The following is a 14802-nucleotide window of genomic DNA, read 5'->3' as shown; positions in this document are numbered from 1 at the left end:
AATCGAGCTCAGTGTTGAGCAATTTGCTTTAAAGCATGAAAACATAAACTATTTTAAGTGGGGCCAAGAAGTAAATTTAGTTGAATTGAATCTTACTACTGAAATAATCATAGAGTTTGACTAGTGATACAGTAGTATCAGTTTATGGGTCCCCACCATAATTTTCTCATATTACAAAGATAATTAGAATATTATTGCTACTAAAGAAATCTGATACAGTTCTATAAATGGGAGTATAAACAGTGTAATTGTGGTAATTTTATGTCAGTTTAGTCAGAAACCTTTCCATGTCCAACTTTAGTTGAGTGCTTCCTGCAGTAACACCTCAGTACTGAGTCACATAAAGATCATGATTGTAACTGTTATGATGAGTGAGGTACAATTTTGCTTTCTAAGATTACTGGTTTGTACATTAATGATAACTACTGTTACCCACAATTTAGATTGCCCTGTATTCATGTGTATTCAGTGTGTTATACAAAGGGAACTTTAATGAAAGTCACTACCACAACTAATATTCATTTTTCTTGAACATAATATTTCAAATTAATGTGCCTAGTTGGGCTGCCGACCATTCGATTTTTCATTCGTATATGAACTTTACTACTTTCATTATTCCCAAAGCAAAAGCCTGTTTAGTTTTTCTATTAATTACAATATATTCAAAATTACTGTCCGATACCTTCATCCATTAGACACATGCACGGTCAAAATTAAAAGTCTTCCCAGAGTGTAACACTGGTTTGTGTCATAGCAAGCAAGTGTTATAACCTCCTCCATTGCAAGGACCCACCTCAGTGTCGTTGTGACTACCCAATTTTAGCCGCTCTGCAGCAGACTTTTAACCTTCCCAGTACCCTGCCTACCCCTGTTGGGCAGCAATGCCTTATTGACTGACTTAGTTTTACGTTTTATTCGTGAGGGGTTTTTTATCGCACACTCAGGGTGGGAGTCCATCCTTCTCTCCCAGGCCTACACCCTGTCTCCATTTTACCTCTTCGTCACTCTTTCTTTGCATTTTTTCCCCCTTGGTGTTCATCTTTTCTGTATCACCTTGTCAAGGCTGGAGATTTTAGTGTGTTGCAGAGTGGCTGGCTCGTCATTTTTTTATTCTTGTGATCATCCAGTCCAGGCCATCTGCTATATGACCTTAATACCTTCATTTGCTTTTCCTTTTGCTGTATGTTTTCCCATTTTGGTTCTCTTCCTTCGTTTTCTCTTTCAGTGTGGTTCCCCGTTAGTTTTACCCCTTTTTACTTTCTCAAATTCCACTTGGGAATTGTTTTACCTTACGACTTGTTTGCATGAGGAAAAAGGGACTGATGACCCTGTAATTTGGTCCCTTTGCGCCCTACACCAACCAACCATCTCTGATAGAAATTTGAGAACACTGGCTCATTAGGATTCTCTTGCACTCACAGGTTTGGGGGGACTTCTTGACACCTCATGTTATCAGTTTGTTTTTCTGAGACATGTGAGTACTTTTAAAATGTCTTTTCAAAGTTCAGTTTAGATAATATTGAGAATGTAAAGAATTTCACATTTATATTTGTTTCTGTATACACTTCATTCCAGCTTTGGTTCGCTAGTTCTTTTGATAAATCTTGTATTTTGATTTCTGATAAATGTATTCCACCTGCAATTTAGGGATTTTTTTTCTGAAGTCAATATTGCTATTATTATTTGGCAGAAATGGTTGGTAGTCCAAGCCCTTTTACAGCTACATCACACTTTTGCCTGTCCATATCTGTGGTCACGCAGTCAGTTGTAGTAATGATTATTGTACTATTCACTAACAGGAAATTCCAAAACTCTGAAGGATATGTATGAGAGTGTTAATAGTTTCATTTATGATCTTTTTGTTTGTGTTTGTGTCTCCACATAAAATTAGGTTTACTCTTGTACTTGAACTTCTGTTAATTTATTATAAAAAGTGTCCGCACTACAACTGGGAGATCGACATACACACAAAATGATTAATTTCTTAATGATGTCAAGACCCATTAATTCAGTAATGATATTTCGAGGTTTTTGTCTTCATTTACTACACTGCGATCATGTCTTGATTTGAACAGTGTTGCTTTTCTGATTTAAATGTATGATCCTCCATTCTTTAAAATAGTCATATAGTAAGTGCTATAGCAAGAACAAACACAGTTTAATGGAACAAGTACTTTACAGAGCAACACATAAGATACAGGTTGTGCACAGCACTGAACAAGTTGACTGTACAACAGTAACACAGGGTACAGAATAGGCTGAGCACACATTTGCCATTACTTAAGTAATAGTGTTTCTTTGATGGCTCACCAGAGTGCTCACACGGGTGGCTTCTATAGGTGGGTCTGTAAACTGTGTGAACTGTATGGACGCACGATCTATGAAATTGCAAACGGCATGTGTGAAGGTACATCACTGCTCCCTTCTACGGGGAGGGAAAACACATAACATACGTAAAAAACACTAGGCAGAGAAAAGTTCATGATGTGAAAAAAAAGCACTGACATTATGCCTCATGGAAAACACCAATGATGACACTGATGTCCATTTTGTCGTACAACGATGCGACTGGTGCAGCATGTGACAGGCAGGCAGTGGAGAGTAGAGGCAGAAGTGATGAGGGGCTGAATTGGCAGACTGTCTTCCCACATGTGAGAGGCTGTATGGTAGGACTGGAGATGGCATCTCCATAACGCCATTCTTGTCAAGGTCAGCCATCAGTGCTGGTGGCATCAGTGGGGGCTTTGGAGACAGTGGCCGCACAGGGCCCAGCACTAGAGGAGTCAGTGGCAGCTATGACATCAGATGCAGCAGGGGCTGCATGGGTGACAGCAGTTGAGGAGTGGAGGCAGGGGCAGCAACACCGGACAGCAGTCTACCTGGCAGTGATCCCCGCTGTGGTGCAAACCAGACAGTCGGTGACACAGGAACAGGTATTGATAGGGGCAAGGGAGGCAGTGAGCCCTCCAGAACAGGCCCCACCATGTGCAGCCGCAGCTGGTCGAAGTGACGGGACATCCATCTGTCAGGAGTGCGGACACAGGCGCCGTCCCAGTATTGTTCGATGATGGCAGGAACCCAGCTCGGCTGGCAGCTGAAAACACAACACAAGACAAGACAGGCACATCCGGCTGGAACCGTCATGGAGCTGGTTACACTTGCGGACAAGGGGTCGGATGCAGCAGATGGAGTAGGGTCCGTGATTGGCGTCCATGTAGCAGATCTGCTGGACTCTGGAGTGAAATGTTATGAACTCAAAAAATGGTCTAAAGCAGCTTCAGGGGACTGCCAGAAACATATTTCCACATCTGAGTTTTAAATGTCTGAACCATGTGTTTGGCCTCACATTAGATTGAGGATGTATGGGGAGCTGTGAGATGGTGAACACAAATAGCCTGACAAAAAGATGCAAATTCTTCAGAAACAAACATGGGGCCATTATCGTTAACCATGGTATACGGAAGTTCATCAGTTGCAAAATCTTAAATATGGCCGAAATAGTGGCCATTGCGGACATGGATGAACAACACGCCACTTAGGGAAACTTGGAATAGATGGCCACTACAATGAACCAATACTGATTTAGGAAGAGCTCAGCAAAATCGACTTGTAGATGCTCCCAGGGGTGCTGCGACATTGACCAGGGGGGAAGATGCTGAACACAGTGAGTGCAAGCAGCAATAAGCTGTGTAACGTCCCCATCTATGCCCAGCCAATACATGTACCGGCCAGCCAAAACTTTGGTGTGAGAGGTCCCCCACTGACATGCAGAAGCTGCAGTAAATTACGCATAAAGAAGTGTGAATCATAACCCAGAGAACAGCATCCTCCATAGCTAACAAAGGAACCCCATCAAAGACAGAAAGGCAGTGCTGGAAGCCAAAGTAATTATGCAAGCGATCCGAGGCATGGCCCAGGGGTTTTCTGGCCAACCATGCTGCACAAAAGAGAGGACCCGACTAAGTACATGATCCTGCGATGACGGCCGATGCTATTGTGACACTAGTGATGGGGAAACCATCAACCATGTTCTGGTTCTCTAAATTGGAAAAAGGAACTCGTCCTGATCAAATGCTGGTTCCAGCCCAATTGGAAGGTGAGATAAGGCATTGGTGTTGGCAAGTTGTGATGTTGGCTGGTTACGGATCTGCTAATGATGATGGGAGAGAAAGAGAGCCCACCGTTGCAAACAATGCACTGCCTTGTCCAGCACCAAAGCCAAATATTTAAATAGAGCAACCAACAGCTCGTGATCCGTGATTAAATGGAACTTAGAACCATACAAGAAAACATGAAATTTCTTGAGGGCAAACACAATCGCTAAAGTCTTCTTTTCAATCTGAGAATACTGCTGTTGAGTGGAGGCTAAAGTCTCAGAAGCATAAGCAAAGGGTCATTCAGACCCATCCACATATTTGTGTACTCATACTGTGCTGAGAGCTACCTGTAGCCAACAAGGAATGCTGACCCGGTTGAAAAGTGACCACACTCATGGCAGATTGAAGCTTAGATTTAAGCAAAGCAAGTGCTCGGTCATAAGCTGGGGACCAGAAAAAAGGCACATTTTTACACAAAAGCACGTGCAAGGGTGCTGAGCAGCAGTGGATGAATCCAATAAAAATTTGTAGTAATATGCAACTTTACTTAGAAACAACTGCAGTTCCTTAATGGAGGTCGGCCGTGGCAAAGCCGCTATTGTGAGAACATGGTGACGCAATAGCTTGACCCCTGTGCAAAAAACCTCATAATCTACATACTCAGTTGAGAGCTGAAAGAAATGAGGTTTGGCAAGACTGCACCTGAGACCTGCAGACTGAAAAGTGAAAAATGATTGGAGATAAGGTGGTCTTCAGTGGAAGAATCCAAAACAACGATATCATTTTGGTAATTAATGCATCTGGTCATAGAGGCTGAAGCTGTTCTAAAAAATGCTGGAAAATTGTGGGTGCGGACCAAAGCAAGCAGTGCCAAAAGGCAAATGTTGATTTTGGTGTAGGCTTAGTGACCTCAGCCAAGGGGAGCTGGAGGTATGCTTCTGACAAATCAATCTTGGAAAAGTAGTGGTTGCCTGATAATTTTGCAAACAACTCGTCAGGGTGGGGCAGAGGGTCTGTATCTATCGTAGACTGTGCAATAATCATGATACTGAAGTCGCCACAGAGGCAAAGCTTACCTGTTGGCTTCTTAATGATAACCAGTGGTGTAGCCCATTCACAAGAATAAATGGGCTGAATGAAAGCAAGTGATGTCAAACAGTCTGATTCTGTCTTGACAGAGTCGTGCAATGTGATAGTCATCTGTCACGCCCGAAAAAAATGAGGACAGGAGGACTCTTTCATGGTAATGTGGACCTGAAAACCGATAGCACAAATGAGCCCAGAGGAAAACAGAGACAAAAACTCAGAGCAGAGGGACTCCAGTTGCTGATACTCAACTTGATCTGACACTAAATTTACCTCATCAGCAATGGAGAACCGGAAGCGTTGAACACATCTAATCCGAACAGTTCTGTGGTGTGGGAATGATGTACAATGAGGAAGGTGAGAGGACGAACAATGGATTTATAAGAGGCTGGAGTGAAGAACTGACTTAGGATCGGAATATGCTGTTTACTGTAGCTAACCAACTTCTGTGAAACCTGTGTGAGGGGAGGGGAGCCCAAGTCCACGTACATTTGCGTGTTTACTAAAGTCACTGCAGCCCCTGTGTTCACTTGCATTTTTAGTGGTTTGTTAAACACACGCACATCAATAAACAGTTTATTCAGAGAGACAGTCATTGCAGAGATAACAGTTTATGTCCATTGGTACTATTGTGTCCGCCAAATTTGAAGCGGTGTTACAAAGTGACCTTTCCTTCAACACTTGCTGCAAACAGCCCAATGCTTAAGGCACGCAGCATGCTCGTGTGGGACAAAGCGGTATGGGTAAGACAGAAGGGGGCACATCGCCACTGTTGTGATGCAACCTTTTGCTGCTGTGGCCATAACCGACACTGCCCCATGCGATGTTGAGGCGAAGGTTGTATTGCTGCAATGGTTCCCCATCGTGCTAACAGCTTGGAGTGTTCCAAACAGGGGCTGACTGTGCACCTTCAGATATGTCCCACCATGCAGCAATGTAATTGTCTGCGGCCTGTGGCACTTTGAAGGGGTGTGCAATATTGAGCACATCCATTAGTGTTGGATCCTCACATTGAAACGCTTTTTTGCGGTCTTCCCTATCTGGAACCAGACGAATAATATCACACACCACGTGACCAGCATAAGACTTGTGATGGGTATGAGTGGCAAATTTACAATGATGGTTCAACCTGTGTAATTCTGCAGCCCAGTTCACAATGACATGTGTTCTGTCACAGCAACATGTTGAGAGAAGCTTGCGCGTTTCATCAAATGATAAGTTGACTGATTCCTGTAAAGGTGCTATTTAGCACAAAAGCTGATAAATTGGAGCAAAAGCCAGAAAAGAAAGAAAGGCCTGTACAGGTTTGCATCATCCAAATGAAAAACCTGGAAATGTCAGCGTAACCATGTCTCATAGGAGTCCCTATCTTCAGATGATTCATTATATGCTGGAAAGGGCGACAGTTTCACTGACAAGAGAGTAACCTGCCGTGAACACAGCGGGGTGCCACTCAGTTGAGAGCAGTGGCAAGAGACTGCAGTTGTTCCACGAAAACTTGCTGCTAGGCAGTGAGAAGATGGAGTATTTCTTCCATCGAGATGTTTGTCGGTGACTTAGCACTGACACTAACATGCAGAGAAAATGTAACCTTCACTCATTGTCAAATTCGCTGTAGCAAGAATAAATACAATTTATGGAACATAGCACTTTATAGAGCAATACATAAGATGCAGGTTAAGCATAGCATTGAGCACATGGACTGTACAAAAGTAATAAATGGTACAGAGTAGGCCAAGCATTCGTTTGTGATTGCTTAAATAACACTGTTTCTTGGCGGCTTACCAGACCCCACCAGGGGCTGATCCAGATGGCCTCTATAAGCGGAACTGTGAATTTGTCTGAACACGCAATCTGTGAAATTGCGCATGTCATGAGTGAAGGTATATCAATAAGTCTGTCATTTCATACAATGCCAGTACTACAAGTTGGATTTCTGTGTCTCTACACCTGTCATCAATAACACGAACAACTGTGCAGTTCAAAGATTGTAGCTGAACTTAAAATTGTACTTTATTTTTTATTGATTGCATGTTTTGATGAAGTATTGTTAAGTTTGTGGTATGTCCCATGTTTGTACTTTATTTTTTATTGATTGCATGTTTTAATGAAGGATTGTTAAGTTTGTGTTATGTCCCATGTTACTTTTTGCAGTAGTTTCTTTTTCTTTATGGCATGTAGTATGTGTGTCATTTGATGTTTTATAATTGATCTTGTGAGTGATTATGTCTGAATTTTTTAAACTGTTGTAGATACTCTTTTGGCAGAAGAACCTATTGTTTGGCTTTATCCTTAAAAAAGACCTACTTCTCCTACTCATGGCAACAGGTATTTGACCATGCATGGCCCAAGATCCACCCCTATACTTTTATGAAACAGCTGTACCAATCTTCCCTTCCCAGTCCTGTTTAAGTGTAGGCCATGCCAATTGGAACCACATCTACCGATAGTCCTGATGTTGACCAATGTCTGTCAGTATGACTGTCTGAAATGCCTCAGACTACATAGTTACACAGTTACCTGATAGGTTGTATTATGAGAAATAAAGAAATTAATTAGCCTCAGCTCACACTTAGAGAGCTTACTGGATTAGTCAGTCGTCCTGTGAATCAACTACCTGTGCTTGCTTGGGCTCCTAATCTCGCAAATCAGACACTCAGTTCTTTAAGTACGCTTATCTGAGTTTCACCTTTATAAAACTAATCTCCTTGTATGCTCTGCAGAGTTTTAATTGTTCATAAGCACAGTAAAGTCAACCAGTGTGAACTCTCATTTGGGAGGCCAGTTTCTGTGTGTCAAAGGCCAGGACAAAGGGTGATTCATGGAGAAATAACACGTCTGACAAAAACCTTGGTCCAACTGGCCTTACTGGGAGTAGTATGTAAGGGCTACTTGACACAGTTATGGTGAAGACCACAAAGTTCTACAAGTTGAGCGGGAGCAGGAGATCACCAGTGGAGCTCACAGAACAGATGCACCAGTCCATTTGGTGGAAATAAGCCTGGTACTAAAACAGTTGTATATGGCAATGCAGGGTTTTCAGCAAATTTTACTGATGAAATCTTGGGATATTAGCCAAATGGCAGCGCTATCTTCTAGTAACATATCAAGGAGTAGGAAATTCGTTGATATTTTGCTACAGGACAACACTGCCACTTGGGCGCTGTCCTGAGAAAATTTCATGAAATAAACTATGATGTTACCTGCACTCATATCTGGGATGGCTTTCACACCTGCAGCACTCTAAAGTGGAAAGAAACAGGAAACCAGTTTAACTCTCCTTAGTAAATTCCATTCTCATTGCATGATGGCTTCTCCTCATCTTTGAAGTGGGGACCATTCAGAAGGACTTATGAAATAAAGACTCTGCTGATTTAGTGAGGGGAATTGTAGTGTTAGAACACCAAGACACTGTAGAAAAATTTAAAAAATCCAAAGAAAGAAATGGAAAGCAAGCAGATAGATGTTTCAGGAATCATTGGGATATGATGATCATGAGAGGCAGTTTTTTGAGGTGGATATCATAGAATTATTCATATTAGGTCACTAGATCATGGAGTGGAAGTAGGAATAATATAATGTGTATGTGTGTGTGTGTGTGTGTGTGTGTGTGTGTGCGTGTGTGTGTGAGAGAGATAGAGAGAGAGGGGGGGGGGGGGATGTTACATGCAGTGCTTCATAGAACAACATCTGTTTGTGTAGTAATAATATCATTTTAAAGGAGGAGAGATCAAACACAGTTAAGTAGACATATACATATAAAAAAAATCTTAAGGTATAGCCATGAGCTAGCACACATTCCATTTGATTAAGCACTCTACTCAGTTTTTGTTTACTGTCAGTAACCACAGTTATTTATCAGCTAACCATATTACACTGACTTTTTAATCTGTGAGAAACTCCTCCAACATTCAGATGGCTCATTGCTTCTTCATAGACAAAGTAAATATCAGTGATGACAATGAATGTACCATAAAGTAATTAAGAGCATATACATAAACTCAGAAATTGCCTTTATTGGAATGGAAGATTGTAGTAAATCCCCAGTATTTCTTAAATTCTGTGTAGATGACAAGTTGATGCTATGGAAATTTTCCATAACGCGCAAGTTGCACAGTGTATACATAGTAGATATCTGTAAGATTTGCTGTGGATGTCATCTAAGAACTTAGAATACATCTTAATTTTTTTTATTTACCCTCAAGCATTATTTTTAATGCAGTCAGGCTTTATGCAGTATAGAATTGCATGTATTTTCTTTTTATCTGTGTTCAGCAACAGTCAGTTTGCTGAAAACCAATTATTAATGTTTAATAAAACTTCATTTACATTTTCACGTGTTCCAGTTTCTCCATTAGGCTTGATTATTATACTTACAATGTCAACAAAGAAAATTCTCTCTGCTTCTTGTCTATATAATGGCAAATCATTTATAAATATCAAGAACATGAGCAGACCAGTATTAATCCTCGTGGTACACCTGTTGTGCCTGTTCCCCATTCTGTTCTGAAGATGCTGTTTCATTGTGTACATTCCCTGGGTTTCTTAATGTAACACTCTGTAGTTAGATAGGATGCAAACCAGTTACCAGCAAGAACTCTGATACCATAAATTTGTGCTTCACTAAGATAATATTGTGAACTGCATAATCAAATAGTTTTGACACATCACAGAATGTATCAGTTGACAGTACTTCGTCGTTTACATTTTGCCAGTCTGTTTACAGTGTTGAGCAGTGGAATCTACTGTGAAGATACCCTTTTGAAGTCCAAATCCAAACTATGGGTGTATCTTGTGTTGGTTGGATGTGTTACTGTTCTTATGTACATATTGTTTTCCACTACATTCAGCAAGGAGTTACATTATGAGATTGATGGGTAGTTATTAATTACACCAAGGACAGAACTTTACACACTGGAAATCTCAAATACATCAGAAATAATTTACATATGGCAAATACAAATGTTTTACCGAAGTTGTCTAAAAAAGTTTCTCTTGATAACTTATTTATTTTTCCTTTCAGGACAAGACAGCACCACTGACTGCTCTTATACAACTTCTCTATAATTCAGAGATGAACAGGAGAAGATTTGTAAAGGAAGATGGAGCAAATATTATATCAAAATTGTCGGAAAACTGGGAGAATTGCCCTGAGTTATTATGTACCATCTCATGCCTATTAAAATATTGTAGCCACAATAATTTCTCTGAAGTAAGGAAACCAAGTCCTCAAAAGTACCCAGAAGAAATGCTTGTGGGAAATAGGACTGTCCAATGTAGAACATCTCATCATAGTACAGGTCACTTATTGCATGAGGAAGAAAGCATGATGCAGAATAATGTACAAGGTCACTGTAGCTCTGATAAATTAGAAGGCATTCATGATAATAAGATATCTAAAAAACCTACTAGCACTCTCTTAAATGTCAGTGACTGTAAGAGTCCTGTGAACAGTAATCGCACCCTGTTTAGAAGACTGCTTCCACCTTTTAAACCTGGACTTACATTTTACTTATTTACGGTTATGAAAAGTACTGAAAGAACTGCTGATGAGGGTACTACTGACATGCAGCACAAAGGGAGTATTTTAAAAAATAGACTGAAAGAAATTACAAAGAAAAGGAAAATTTATGATGGTGATAAATCAAATGGAGATTCACACAGTTCTACTTTAACACAAAATGGGACAAGCACACTAAATGGAATGTCAACAACAAAACGAAGAAAATGGTTAGATACTGTTTCAAACTCTTATCTACAAATGCCAGCAGGGCACCATTCAAAAAGTATAAGAGAAAGCTGGTTGCAGAAAATTGGCAGTTCAGCAAGCTGCATGCAAATGGAATCAGCAAAAGATGAAAGTAAATGGTACAGAAAGCTACTTGAAACAGCTTGTGTGAAGGGAAATGTGGAACATAAAGTACCTCCAGCAAGCAGATGGCCATACTTATTAGTAAAGGATTTACCAAAGGATATTCAATATTTAGTGGCTGGTGTAAACAAATTTGGCATGGATTTCAAGGTAATAAGATTTGTAGTTCTATTCATTGATAAGAGATTTTTATCAGATATGTTTACATTTATACAAGTGTTTCTCAAAGGACTCAACAACTTTGAAAATTCACATAGATTTATTTATATGAATTACAAAATTGATTTTGGTGTCATTTTTTAGCAAAGTACCTGAAGTTTTATACTTTACAGCTAAACTGGTTGAATGTGAATTCCATTGGTTATGTAGCATACATTCTATCTTACGTAAAATTTCTTGCCAAACATTTTGCAGCATGTCAGTCATACTTGTTCAGTTGTGGCATAGAGTGTTGCTCCAAGTTCTGCCGGAGAAAGCAATAAGGGTGGCACAAACACAGTGTGGGAAGCACTTGCTGAAGATAATGAATGGAAAGACTTTTTTTTAATCTCTGGCTGAGCAGCCAAGATGTAACATAATTATTCTTTGCTAGTTTTAGTTTTGACGGTTCTCTGTTACTGATTACATTATCAAGTTGTTCAATTGGATTTTGGAGAGAAATAAATAGTTATAATGCCTACAATCGTCTTTCTGTGCAGTAGAGATAGCCCAATGAGCTGTCCCTGGAAGATGGTGATCTCGGAAGAGCAAGACGAAGCGGTAAATTTGAGCAAGTCACAAAATGAGAGAGTAACTTCGCCTTGCGAAGCTAAACAAGATCAGATAGAACAACAAATTTCATGGCTACAGGGAAGTCTAGAGAAACAAATGAAAGACTTGTAAATGAAAATTACAGTACAGGATGGCACGAGTTCACACTTAAAGACAGCATCAGCAGCAGCACATAATTCAGTCGCTGGCCCATGAATGAAGAGACAAGTTCCTACCGGAGAAACCTGAGCTGTTTCAATACAACACTGACTCTTATTTGTTAATAGTAGGTATTCCTTGGCAAAAACACATTGGTATTTGTACAGCCATGGCCATGTCAATGTATGGTCAATCAACGGGGTTGACAGCAGAAATGATGCTGGCATCAATTCCCAGGTGATATAATGATGCCATGTAATGCCCTGTGCTTTACATCCCACAGTGCCTCACATAATAGCTTGAAGAGGTGAGGCTGGAGCATAGTCAAGATTACAACCAGTCAGACTCTGTTTAATGCTGAGTCCATGCCACATTCTAAAATAAGTCCTTGTTGGTGTTTACATAGCTTTGTGCAGATTCTCAGGCTAACCAAAACACACAAAGTAGCAACTTTGTGAAGCATCAGGTTCTGATCTCTCAGTCTAGCCACCACACCAACTGCTGCAAGTCATCTTTCTAGAATGTACATAATATTTACATCAAGCTGGAAATGGGCATCTTCCTTACTGAACTTGCGATCAAGGCACATCACTAAGTGTGACAAGCACTGGCATGTTGACAACGAAATGCTGTTTGCCGGTGTAGAGCTGTTACCTACCAGCACATCCTTGAGTGGTGCCTACAACTCCACTGCTTCTGGTAGCTGATGTCTGTAAAAGTTGACAATCCCCAGGAATGTCCCTAATTGATGATAATTCGATGGCTATGGGATGCTTCCACTTTTTCTTTGATAGGACAGATATCAATGCTGAAATGTCATGCCCTAAGAATGTGACTTGCTTCTGCTGGAGGTTGCAGTTAGCTTTGTTTATTACTATCCGCACTTCCAGATTTTCTCAAACACTGTCTTGAAATGGTGTTCATGTAATTTGGCCATCTGCAAAAATATTAGTATATCATCGAGGTATGCAAAGCCCAAATGTAGTCCCCTCAGTACTTTGTCAGTGACCTCTGCCAATAGTAGGCTGAGATTTTTTGCCTGAATGCAATGCGGAGACACTCCCAAGAGGCTGAAAGGGGTTATGACGGAGGTCTTGGAGACACCTGCTTAGGCCACCAGAATCTGATTTTCGGCCTTTTTGCAGTATACTATGCTGAGAACTGTGGTTCCGGCCAACACATTTGTAAAATCCCATAGATTGGGAACAGGATAGTGGTCAGGTATCGGCCTTACATTTAGCGCATAATAATCCCCACAGGGTCTCCAAGTACCGTCCTACTTCCTGACCAGGTCCAATGACAAAGCCCATGGGCTACCTAATCTCCATAGAATGCACACTTCCAACATGCTGTTAAACTTTGCTTTCACTTCTTCAAACTGCTCAGGTGCCAGTCTTTCCAGCCTTTGAAAATCCAGTTGACCTGCAGTAGTTTTAATGTGATTCGGTGTGTTGTGAAGTACCACATGGTCCAATACCGGCGAAAATACCGGCGAAACTGCATTATTATCTAAAGTGACAGCATTGCTTGCATCTCTGCCTACAGTGTCCATAGTTATTTCACTGTTTCATCTCATTTATGCTATGCTCAGCTTTAGCTGTAGCCCATGGTTGTGGATAAAGTCTGCTCTCAGTACTGGCTTGTGCAATTCTCCCAGTATGATCCTCCATCTGAATCTCTCGCTGAACCCGATGTCCAACAGTAACTTCTAGTTCACCATACGTCTTAACTAGCATGTTGTTGGCGCCCATTAGGTGATGTGCTGCACCCACTATTTCCTCTTTACTCTGTTTATATGGCTGCACACTGACACTTGAGCGCATATTGACTATGTAACATTGGTTTCTTCATTTATTTGTCTATTATGTAGAGGCGTCAGGACAATGTGAGTGGGCAAACGTTTTATTTTGTTGTTCAGTCCTGGCTAAACTCTCTCACATAATTGGCCCAATCACAGTGCAGGATCTTGTTCGTTACCTACAACCTCACCCTCAGCTACTATGGTTGTAGTGGCTGTCACTGCTTTTCAAAAAGTGGCCTGCTGTGCCTGTTGCAGGATTCCGAACTCTGATGGGAATGAGCAAGGCGAAGTGCTTCTTGTAGCTCGTACGCGAACCGTGTGTGGTATCAACATGTCTGTTCATCTCATACCCCCCCCCCCCCCCCCCCCCCCCCCTCCCTCTGGTGCCTGCCTCTATCGTCCAGAGGACCCTGTTCCTTCACCATTAGTGTTGACAGCTGCTTCTGCATTCCCATCATTCTGTAACTTCAGATCACGGAACTGTGCAAAAATGTTCACTTTCAGCACTTGCCTCATAGCTGCAACTTTACCTTACTGTCGCTGTCCACACCTTGCATTATCACAGCCACATCCGCTTGTCCCACTACTGAGTGTATTTTGTCTGCCACTGACAGCAAAGAGTTGACGTTATAAAAGCTACATGTGATTATCACCGTTTTTACTAACAATGGCAGCTGTGTGAGGCATACATGCCTCAGTTTGTCATTCAACATCGTCGTCTCCTCTACGATACTTTGGACATGCCGCCAAGATTCCGAAGGTGTCCTATCGCCAATATGTTCTGAATACAGGACGTGCTGCATCTGTTGATCTATGAATTTGCATAGACACTGTATTACCATGTATCTCAAGTGTCAGTGCCCGTCCTGTGTGGGCAGTTTCAATACAACATCCGACAATGTCTCTACTGCTCACGCGTCCAAGCTGTTGAACCCACCACAAACTTAGTGTAATCTTCTGTAATGTCATACTGCATGGGTGCCAGATCCACCATAGCAAACTATAGCGTTTGACTAAAGCAGTTTGCAAAATAAAAA

General features: G+C 41.2%; 1 protein-coding gene across 1 annotated transcript in view; it reads left to right on the top strand.

The window, feature by feature from the left end:
* Positions 1-14802, top strand: part of LOC126416273 (uncharacterized) — a 103513-nt gene that overhangs the window by 61844 nt on the left and 26867 nt on the right. Inside the window, exon 6 of the mRNA XM_050083910.1 lies at positions 10207-11205. Within this exon, the coding sequence (XP_049939867.1) occupies positions 10207-11205 (999 nt within the window). The remainder of the gene's footprint in view (positions 1-10206; positions 11206-14802) is intronic.

This window comes from Schistocerca serialis, chromosome 8, assembly GCF_023864345.2.
Source record: "Schistocerca serialis cubense isolate TAMUIC-IGC-003099 chromosome 8, iqSchSeri2.2, whole genome shotgun sequence".
NCBI classification, from domain to species: Eukaryota; Metazoa; Arthropoda; class Insecta; order Orthoptera; family Acrididae; genus Schistocerca; species Schistocerca serialis.
Note: the sequence above shows the minus strand (reverse complement) of the source record. Positions and strands in the feature narration are given on the sequence as shown.